At 43.8% G+C, this 11,704-nt stretch overlaps 1 protein-coding gene across 1 annotated transcript; it reads right to left on the reverse strand.

Moving 5' to 3' along the window:
* Positions 1 to 1,474: 1,474 nt before the first annotated feature.
* LOC119714653 (peptidyl-prolyl cis-trans isomerase-like) lies at positions 1,475 to 4,963 on the reverse strand. The gene is made up of 2 exons (XM_072035175.1): positions 4,716 to 4,963; positions 1,475 to 2,048 (listed from the first exon to the last, which is right to left on the reverse strand). The coding sequence occupies exons 1-2, from the start codon at positions 4,788 to 4,790 to the stop codon at positions 1,728 to 1,730; spliced, it is 396 nt and encodes a 131-aa protein (XP_071891276.1). The 5' UTR covers positions 4,791 to 4,963; the 3' UTR covers positions 1,475 to 1,727.
* Between the last annotated feature and the right edge of the window lie 6,741 nt (positions 4,964 to 11,704).

Raw genomic sequence — 11,704 nt, forward strand, 5'->3', positions numbered from 1 at the left:
ACATGTGATACAGGAAATGCAGTCATGGTTGGTTCCAGATACCTGGTCTGGACCTTAAAGTACAGAACAACATTATTTTTACATGTACAGACGCTACTTATTTGCCACCACGTATTGGTATTTACTAAAAAAAAAAAAAAAAGAGAAAGAAACTGTAACTGTAATTACTTCATAATACAATGGAATAAAAGCCTAACTAATTATTAGTTAATAATTATTATCTAAGTTGCTGTTTTATAAAGATTTAAACAGCACTTGATACCCACATCTACTGCTACTGTAAAGCAGCATGATAGTGATCTTGATTTCTCCAGTCTACTTCATATTCACTTAGCTTTTCTAAAGTACTTTAGAGAACAGAATAGCAGAATACAGCAACGCGTATTACCTTTTAGCAAGTTCATACTCCTTTACTTCAAAATACAGCTTAGCGAACTGGAATCCTTTCAACGATTTCTGAACGGAAAACACACAACAAGCACATTTTAGATGTACAACACTTTCAAAGTAATTGCATAGGAAGACCCTTCTGATACTTTTTGAGAGACTGAATTTGATAACTAGTTATCAGCTCCAGTCCGCTCCTCATACCCAAAGTTTTGTTTCTGAAAGATGTGGGATTTGGAAAACAATGCTTTTCCAGTAACTGGCCAAGGCTACCAACGTGAAATCGAGGCGGCCGCTGCGCTGAGGGACCGGGGCGGGCGGAGGGGGTTAACGGGAACAACGGCGGGGCCTCGTCCCGTGCTGTGGAGCTGAAACGGGGACGAGCAGGGGAGAGGCTCGCTGTTGGGTTACAGCTCCGTGTAACGCAGGCACGGGTCGAATCTGTGCGCTAGGGGCGTGCAGGGTAATGCTTGTGTAAGCAGCGTTCCCTGGAGAGGCTGAGGGAAGGGTTGCTCTCGCTAGCCTCAGAAGTAAAGCATGATATGAAGATATAGCGCGTGACAGAAACATGTGATGTCTATAGTCATCTCTAACTGCATAAATGAACAGCAAGTCGGCTGTTCTGAAAAAAATACTGATAGTCCTGGCGCCGAGCTGTAAGAGAGAAGTTAAAAAGAACTTACCCATGCACGTTCCCCCTCTGCACCACAGCTTCCCAGATAACACTCCAGGAGATGGTTGTCACGAAAAGTTACCAGCCACTTTAACATACCATGTACAAAAACAACTTGGGTCTGGAAGGTAATCTCCCGAGCAAGTATGAACTAAATCCTGTGGCAGACTGCACATAAGAACTGCTCTTTACCTTTCAAAGTCCTCAAGTGCCCAAGAGCCTGCAGACAGCACAAAACAGCATCCACCTGACCAGCACCTGCCCAGCTGCCTCAGCTTCCTCACTGCTCATCAGAGGAAGAATGACATTTCAAAGGCCTTCAGTCTACTGACCATCAACATCAATTAGCATGTTCAAAATAAGTACACAACGCGATGCAAATTGCTCTTCAGCAAGCCAAAGTGAAGACAATAGTTATTTTGACAAGACTAAGATTTAATTTGTAAAATTTGACATTCCATACAAATATGTCATAACACAAATACACCCAAAATATGCCAGTGTCTGAACTTATTTAACATGCAAAAAAAATCAATTAGAACACATAAAAAACAACCATAAGCTGCAATTTTACATTTATACATCAGAAGTGTCCTTTTTAAGGAAGTGGAAATAATTAATCAATAACATCTAAATACTGATTTATACTGCTAGAACATCTGTATACTCAAAAGCCAGAATTCTCTATTTGCCCACAGTCTGTAATGACAACTCTTCCACTTACTAACCCGTTGGGAGAACCAAAGGATTCGAGCTTTTTCACAACATCCGTTCCATCTGTCACAAAACCAAACACCACGTGTTTAAAGTCCAAGGCTTCTACTGTTTTGAGTGTTGTGAAGAACTGAGAGTTATTCGTAGCCCGACCCCTATTTGCCATCGACAGCAATCCAGGACCCGTGTGCTTCACTTCAAAGCTCTCTTCTTCAAATGCATCTCCATAAATTGACCGTCCACCTGTTCCATCATGGTTAGTTACATCACCTCCCTTAAAAAAAAAGCACAGCGTTTACTTTCAAGTCCCAAAGAACAAGATCATCATGAACATCGTGATGTTCAAGAACATCGACCAATAGCACAGTTACATTCTTTCCAAAATAAGAGGTTTTGTTCAAAAAACACAGGTAAAACCTCATTCTTAGTTATCACAAGTACTATAGTTACTTGGATATAAGGCTTTCCACCTTCAGCAGATTTGCTCGTGGTAACAAAGCATTACTGGAATGTTCCTCGTTTATCCTGAACACAGCATTTTATCTTTGTTCCACATGGCAACTACTCTAAGCGGGTCATTCCCACTTTCTGCTTCCTGCTTCACTCGGCCCTTACAACTGGCAACCACGATTATCTCTATTCTCACTTAGTCCCTGCAGGCACAAAACTGACCACCCAGAAAAAGTCATGGTACCACTGATCAGAACTTTCCTGCTTTTGTGCAGAAAGTTTAAAGAAAAGAACAACGAGAGTCATACTTCAGGTTCACTTAATACCCAGTCAAGACTGGAGAGTTTTTCTCTCTGATGACAAGCCATTTGTATATTGCTATCCATTTCTGAATTTGGAAACGATTGTGCCCTGCCTTGAGGGATGTAGCATTATGCAAAAGCATTCTTGTAGCATGTAAGGAATTCAGTTTATTTTACCTGTTTTAAGTCATTATACCTCCTACTGAATATTTGGAAGACTTTTAGGAACGAAGGGAAGGTATACGTGAGCAGATACCGATCTCCTATGCCTTCAGAAATTATGGGGATACTTTTTGAGAGACTGAATTTGATAACTAGTTATCAGCTCCAGTCCGCTCCTCATAACCAAAGTTTTGTTTTTGAAAGATGTGGGATTTGGAAAACAATGCTTTTCCTGTAACTGGCCAAGGCTACAAACGTGAAATTGAGGTTACTGGTGAAGCAAGCAACAAGCCTTAATACTTGTGACATTTCACAACCACTTCTTACTGAAGAGTGTAGAAGAAGTAGAAGAAGAGAGTCTGCTACATTTAAAGTACAGCCTGTTTTTTTCCCCCAATGTAACAATGTTGCAAAAAGAACCCCTAAAATCTGACAGAGTAAACAAAAAAGATGGTACTTAGTCCTGGTCTAGTACATATCACTCACAACTGTTTCAAGATAGGTAAAATGTTTTCTTCCCACCTAAGAAATCCCACCTACTCTCAGTTTATATACAAAATGCATCAATACAGTAATTTATTTCTGATGTCATCAGTCTGAGATAGCTTGAACACACTTGTTCTGGGGATGAAAGACGAAAGGTATTTAAGGAGGAATAAAACAAGGAAACGAAAGCGAGAAAAAGCAAAACAGAAAACTGAGCAAGCAAGAGGGCAAGATGGGAGAAGCACGGGCAGGAGGAAATGAGTCAAAGGAAAGAGCTAGAGAACTACAAAGTCACAAGCAAAAACTTCAAGGTAGAAGCTATTTTTAAATATGTATTTAAAATCCGAGCTCCCAACATCGGATCAAAAAGCAGGTTTTGTCTGTGAACTCCAAACTACTGGAGGTAGTTAGGCCCAACGACGCAAAACATGAATCAACGGTCTGCATTCGAAATACACTCAAATTGCTACTCCCCACCCCTCCCCCACCCCCAAGTGATCTATGTAAAACTTTAAGCGAATTTCAATGAAAACAGGCCTCCGCGTTTTCGGTCCATCTTTTCAGGTATCACTGACACGCCAGAGCGGACTCACGCTTGACACCTTGCGGACAGGGATGAAAAGCAACCTCAAAAGAAACGCTTGCAGCCTTGGCAGACCCTTCCCTCCGAAATCAACACAACAAGGAAACCAGTAACTATTCCCTCGGTGGACTGTGCTACACAGTCAGCTGTAAGCATCGCTCGAAAGTCAAAACTAAACGCGTCCGGTGGCCTTGAGCACAAGAAGAGGAGAGGAAATATTTTGTGTCGAGGCCACCGGGGAGTATCAACACTGTGGGAACGTATCTGTGCACCTGGCGGCGATGCACTTGACGCTGTCTAGCCCAAACAGTGCCCAAGTCGAACCCACAAAGTCACAGGACAGCTTTGCTGCTGCTGCTGCTGCTGCTGGGAAAGGCACCAACCAAAGGCACAGCCCCTGCACGCAGTCCCTACCGGATCACGCTTAGCTCGGGCACATTCACGCCGCTTCAAAGCAACTCCGAGCGGCAGGCCGGGATCTTTCAGGATTAGGGCCCGCTGAATCGCATCAGGCGGCTGAGCGTTTCCCAGCTAAAATGGGCACGGGTGGCGTTTGTCACCCCCGGGCCCGCTGGCTGACAGGGAGCGGAGCTGTGCGCCCCCAGCCCCCCTCGCTCGGCGCTGTCGCTTCAGCGAGCGGCCGGCCAGAAACCTCCACGGCGCCGCACGGAAAGGACACTGAAACTTGAAGGCGGCGCGGTGCTTCGTTTGTGAAGGAAAGTACCTCTCCCTCGCTCCGGCCCCGAGGAAAGCCCTGCTATAAAACCCCTCCTGTCCGTGAGGCGCCGCGGGGCAGGGGCAGGGGCAGGGGCAGGGGCAGGGGCAGCCCCAACCCTCCCCTCACGACGCCGGCCACCCCCCTAGCCCCCCACCCCACCCGGGACCCCACCGGGACCCCACCGGGACCCCCTCCGCCTCCCCCCCCGCCGGCCAAGGGAAGCGGCGAGGCCTCGCTCACCTCTCTCCGAGAAGCCGCAGAGGCCTGCACGGAGGCGACACAGCGCTCCACCTCGGCCTTGCTGCGCCTCAACATGGCGACCGCAGCAGCGCCGAGCCCGGCCGGGCTCCGCTCCGCTCCGCTCCCGTGCCGCGCCGCGCCGCCGCAGCGGCACAAACAAACAGCTCCAGGCGGGGCACCGGCCGCGCCCGAGGAACGCCGCGCACGCAGCGCGCTACGCACACTGCGCACACTGCGCACACTGCGCACGCCCCCGCTGAATGCGCAGGAGCCGTTGCCACAGTGCGGGGAGGGGAGGGGCGAGGCTGTGACGCATGCGCGGGGCGGCCGCTGGGGCTCCCTGACAGGGCTTTAGGAACTGAGTTTGCAAAGGGTCCCTCAGAAAGTAGCTGGGAGCAGCCCTGAAGACGCGCAGGCTGCAGAGTTTGAGACACGAGCTGTAACTTATTCTTTTGGATTGATTGATTTAATTTTGTAAGCCGTAAGGCGGTTGCCCCGCGGCTTGCTGGAGGTGTGCCCCTCTCGCTTTTCTGCAAGTTCCAGGCACTTTGCTCAAATGGAGGCCACTGGGCTGTCCCCAAATGGTGTGATATCTCTGTGGACAGGCTGCGTTAAAAATTCATCCCCTCCTCAGTCTCTAGCGTCCCACTGACATGCACGAGTTTCCTGCTGGACCTAAGCACTACCCACATCTCCACAACTCCTCCCGCCTTTATAAAAAAAAAAATAATAATAAAGTATTGATTCAAAGATCGAAGCCGAAATTCCTTTAAGTGGTATATTCTTTATTGCAGCGCTGGATGCACGGGGGATCTCTCCACCTATCGTGCATACCCAAAGCGGAAAGCAGTCTTGAATTTATACAATCAATCTATCAATATTCTACAAGCGCCTATACATATGCATTACCTATCCCCGCCTTCCCTCGCTTCTCATGCTAATTAGCCTTTTGGCACCTTGCACCTGCGTAGAGCCTCCCAAGAATTGTGGGCAGGGGTCTTTGGGACGTGGGCAGGGGTCTTTGGGAGGAAGACCCCGAGTCTTCCTCACAGTGTACTTTTCACCTTTGGTCAGGAATCTGATGAATTGGCACGTTTCTTAATTGCGAGAGCTGGTTGTTGCCAATTCTTCCGTTTGTTGTATCTTTATAATGAATTCCAATGCCCAATTTTGAGATTTATAGTCCTTCCATTTGTTTCTCTGTCCGTCTGCCGCTTCCTTATCATGAGTTCCAGTGTCTTGTTTCGAGATATACAGTCCTTGTCTGGGGATTGTCCTTGCCTCCCCAATGCCTCCCCAATACCTCCTTAATCAATCCCCCCTTTTCTTTTCCCATGCAAATTCTTTTGCATCAGATACTTTCATTATTTACAGTAACAAAACAAAGCAGGCATCTAAACAACATGCACACAAATATTCCTAACACTACTAATGTTATAGAGCAATGAACACTTGTTTCAAACATTGGAAATTGGGCAACCAGGAGGTTAACTTATTCCATATTTCACTAAAACTCCATGAAAGATCATCTTTACTGATCTCATGTAGGACCCTTGTCTGCTTCCATATTTCTTCCAGGTCGGTAGAGATCCTTCCACTCTGATCTACATACATACAACAACTTGTATTTATTACTGTACAGACTCCCCCTTGAGCGGCCAGTAACAAGTCTAGGGCCATCCGATTTTGTAATACTACCTGTGATAAACTAGATATCTCTTCTTGTTGAGCCTTTATAGCATCCAGAGGTTTGTTTTCTAACTTCTCTATAATTGCAGAAATATTAACTATCGCCTTTTCCAATTCATTCACTCCTAACCATGGGATAAACCATCGAACAAAACTATGAAAAGCAGTGTGTCTCTCTATCAATGGATTGTTAATTTTTTGTCTAATTCTCCGGATATGATTTCTCAAATAACCTCGAGGCGCTACATCATGTATGGTCAAATTGGGGACTACTGCTCCAAGAGTGCAAGTTCCCTTCCAATTCTCGGGCAAGACCTTACAGGCTGTATCATTGCATAACCAATACCACCCTTTTCCTTCTGGAACTGGCCAGCTGGTTGAATTTGCCCAACTGCTAGTTGTACTAATATCAATTGTTTGATTACAAGATGTCTGATTTCCCACATAAGTAGTACCCGTATTTATACAATCCTGTTTTCCCATACCCTTAGGCGGGTTACGCCTTTGTACACATACATAGTAAGATTCCAATGGCACGAAGCTACTAACTTCTAGTTCCAAAACTTCTTCATATTTTTGACCCCAAGATGTGTTTTCCCACAAATTAGTCCAAGGTAAGTTTGCAGGCAAGGGAATCCTGATTAACGATACACCCTTATTCCCATGCTGTGGCAGATGGGTGCATACCCAACAGTTCGTCTTATTAATCACTTGAGATACAGTTTGTATTAAGGTCAGGTGTAAGTTCTCGTCCCAAACTGCCCACCCCGAATCTGAGAACCACACCCCTGCAATCATTAGGATCTGGAAAACCATAATTTTGTTGGTCCAATTGGAGTGGTGGTCCATATCCTCACCAGGGCCTTCTTCACCCTTGAATCGTGGATCCAAGCTGCTTGCTCCTTAATCTTAATGGCGGTGTGTGTTGTCAGTAATACCTGGTATGGTCCTGTCCACTTTCCTTCCGTTTTTCCTCTAGGGGTTGTCCTGAAAAAGTCTTTATATATATAATCCCTGAGCTTAAAAGGGTGGATTGGTTGATCCAACCGTCTAGCCCAGGTCCTGAGAACAAATTTATGTACTTTATTTAATTATTTCTGAAGTTCAGTTATATATGCATATGAATATTCTAATCCTAACTGTGTTCGATCCTCTCCACTAAATAGAAATGGATACGGCCTTCCATATAAGATTTCAAAGGGACTCAAATTCCCTTTTATTCTAGGTTTAACTCAAATTCTAAGTAATGCTAAAGGGAGGGATTGAGGTCATGACAAATTAGATTCTTGTCCGATTTTAGTGTTTAATTAAATGTTTCATTTTTTCTACCTGTCCACTTGCCTGCGGTCTATAAAGAGTATGCAGTTGTCTTTAGAATATCTTTAGAATCTTACTTATCTGTTGTACCACTTGCACACTGTCCTGGTTTCAGTTAGCACAGAATTAATTTTCTTCCTAGTAGCTGGTGGAATGCTGTGTTTTGGCTTAGGATGAGAAGAGTGCTGATAACACCCCGATGCTTTAATTGTTGCAGAGCAGTGCTTATACTAAGCCAAGGACATCTCAGCCTTTTGCTCTGTCCTGCCAACGGGCAGGCTGGGGGTGCAGTAAGAGCTGGGAGGGGACAGACCCAGGACAGGTGACCCAAACTAGCCAAAGGGGTATTCCATACCATCTGACGTCATGCTAAACAATATATAGGGGTGGCTAGCCGGGGGGAGGGGGCCGGACTGCTCGGGGTGAGGCTGGGCATCGGTCAGCGAGTGGTGAGCAATTGCATTGTGCATCACTTGTTTGTACATACTATTACTTTCGTATTATCACCATTGTATCATTATTATTATTATTGTTATTATTATTTTTGTTATTATTATTTTCCTGTCTTACTAAACTGTCTTTATCTCAACTCACGGGCTTCACTCTCCATTTCTCTCCCCCGTCCCAGAGAGGGAGGGGGGAGGGTGAGCGAACGGCTGCGTGGTGTTTAGCTGCCGGCCGGGTTAAACCACGACACACACAAAAATGTGAAACTCTATCAGAAGACATTGCTACTAGAATCCCAAAGCATGGTATTATTTCATTTAACAAGACTTTAACCACTTCTTCTTGCTTTGTTTGTTCGACAGGGAAAGGCTTCAGGCCTTCCTGAAATCATGTCAGTCAGAACCAGTAAGTAACAAAACCCCCCTTTTCTAGGGAGTTCTGAAAAAATCAATTTACCACTGTTGTCCCAGATAATTTCCTTTACCAATTATTCCAAATTTTATTCTATTCCTGGTATTGGGGATATTACGTAAACAGATGCTACATTGTTAAGTTACTTGTTTTATTGTTGTGTATAAATTTCATCCCACTAATATCTGACTCATGCTCTTATGCAATGTGTCAGCTCCCCGATGTGTTTTATTGTGTTCTGTAAGAAGTATGGGCCATATCAAATTAGAGGGTATTATTACACAGTTATCTTTTAAATATACTCATCTATCTGGTTTCATTTTACCTTTCAAATCTTCAATTAATTTTAAGTCTTCTTTTGTATAATTTGGCTTTTTGGTTCATATATATAGTTTGGATTTTACCGTCTGGTATTAAAGACAATGCCTTCACCTCAGTTATTTCAGCTGCCTGTTTAGCCTCCTGATCTGCCAATCGATTTCCAATTTCAAAATCAGAGTTTCCCTTTTGGTGTCCTTGACAATGCATGATAGCTACCTTTTCTGATTGTTTTACAGCCTGTAACAATTTTAAAATTTCTTCAGCATGTTTTCTTTTTGTTTTCCCTGAGCAGTCAGCAATCCACGTTCTTTCCATATCGCTCCATGAGCATGTACCACGCCGAATGCATATTTAGAGTCTGTCCAAATACTTATTTTCCTTCCTGCTGCTAGTTCCAGTGCTCGTGTAAGAGCAATTATCTCTGCTTTCTGGGTGGACGTCCCAGGGGGTAATGGTTTGGACTTGATTACCTGTTGAGTGGTTGTAATGGCGTACCCTGCCTTACGTTGTCCTTGTTTCACAAAGCTGCTCCCATCAGTATACCAAGATTCATCAGCATCTTCTAAAGGTTCTTCCTTAAGATCGGGTCGACTAGAATACACAGTCTCTATTGTTTCTATACAATCATGAGTTATAGGTTCATTCAGAGTTCCGCTAAGGAAAGAAGCTGGATTTACGACGTTAGTGACCACAATTTCCACATCATCTTGTTCTACTAATATTGCTTGATATTTTAAAAATCTTTGTGGTGAAAGCCAATGATTTCCTTTTTGTTCCAAAACTGTTGAGACCGTATGGGAGACTAACACTGTCATTTTCTGTCCCATTGTAAACTTCCGAGCTTCTTGTATATTGATAACAACAGCTGCAACAGCTCGAAGGCATCCGGGCCATCCTTCACTTACTTCATCTAATTGTTTAGAGAAGTAAGCTACTGCTCGTTTATAGGGACCCAGTCTTTGTGCTAGTACTCCCAAAGCTATCCCTTGTCTCTCATGAGAAAACAACCAAAAGGGTTTCGAGAGATCCGGTAATCCCAAAGCTGGAGCTTGCATCAATTCTTGTTTAAGTTTTTTTAAAGGCGTTTCGTGCTTCTCCAGTCCAGACTAGCTTTGACTGATTACTCTTTATCAATTCATATAGAGGCTTTACCAATCGTCCATAATTATAAATCCAAAGGCGACACCAACCTGTCATTCCTAAAAAGGTTTGTAGCTCCTTTACCGTTTGAGGTTCTGGAGTCCGGCAAATGACTTCCTTATGTTCAGTTCCTAGTTCTCGTTGTCCTCCCGAAATTTCAAATCCCAGATAGGTCACACTTTGTTGAGCCAGCTGGACTTTCTGTCAAGAGACTTGATATCCATTTTAAACCCAGAAAATTAAGAAAACTTATAGTCCATTGAATACAGCTCCCTTTAGTCTCGGTAGCTATTAAGAGATCATCTACATATTGGAACAAAGCACCTTCAGTGTCCGGAGGCATCCATGTTTCGAGTTCCCTTGCTAATTGGTTTCCAAAAATAGTGGGGCTATTCTTGAATCCTTGAGGTAGTAATGTCCACGTAAGCTGCGTCTTTCTGCCTGAATTGGGATTTTCCCATTCAAAGGCAAATAGGTTTTGGCTTTCTGTGGCTAAGCCTAGGCAGAAGAAGGCGTCTTTTAAATCCAGTACGGTAAACCAGACTTGACTATTCTTTAATTTAGTCGGCAAAGTATAAGGGTTTGCCACTACTGGATGTATATCCTCAGTGATTTTACTTATGGCCCTCAAATCCTGAACTAACCTATAGCTTTTTTCATCTGCCTTTTTAATTGGCAATATGGGTGTATTGTATTCTGATTCACATTCAATCAATAATCCATACTGTAAACATTTATCAATTATCTCTTTAATTCCTTTCCTATCTTCTATCCTCAAAGGATATTACTTAACCTTAACGGGTTTCTCTCCTGGCTTTAATTTAATAATTATTAAGGTCACATTTTTTTGCTCTTCCAGGGACTTCGGTAGCCCAAACTCCTGGACATATTGATCTGTGATCTCTAAAGGTATTTCACTTTTAGGGTCAGTTTGTATGAGTGCCAAGCTTAACACATTTGTTAGTTGTTCTTCTCCTATTCTTAATTTCATTTTCCCTTTTTCAACGACAATTTCTGCTCCTAATTGCTCTAATAAATCTCTACCTAAGAGTGCCCATGAAGAGTTAGGCGTATATAAAAATCTGTGTATGCCCCATTGTTTCCCTAACTTGTACTTCAAAGGTTCACAAAAATAAGCCTTTTCGGTTACACCTTGTCCTGGTTTCAGTTAGAATAGAGTTAATTTTTTTCTTAGGATGAGAAGAGTGCTGATAACACCCCGATGTTTTAATTGTTGCAGAGCAGTGCTTATACCAAGCCAAGGACATCTCAGCTTCTTGCTCTGTCCTGCCAACAGGCAGGCTGGGGGTGCAGTAAGAGCTGGGAAGGGACAGACCCAGGACAGGTGACCCAAACTAGCCAAAGGGGTATTCCATACCATCTGACGTCATGCTAAACAATATATAGGGGTGGCTAGCCGGGGGGAGGGGGCCGGACTGCTCGGGGTTAGGCTGGGCATTGGTCAGCGAGTGGTGAGCAATTGCATTGTGCATCACTTGTTTGTACATATTATTAGTAGTGGTACTATTATCATCATTGTATTATTACTATTACTATTATTATTATTATTATTATTATTATTATTTTGTCTTATTAAACTGTCTTTATCTCAACTCACGGGCTTCACTTTCCATTTCTCTCCCCCGTCTCAGAGAGGGAGGGGG

Source organism: Anas platyrhynchos, chromosome 3, assembly GCF_047663525.1.
Source record: "Anas platyrhynchos isolate ZD024472 breed Pekin duck chromosome 3, IASCAAS_PekinDuck_T2T, whole genome shotgun sequence".
Taxonomy (NCBI): Eukaryota; Metazoa; Chordata; class Aves; order Anseriformes; family Anatidae; genus Anas; species Anas platyrhynchos.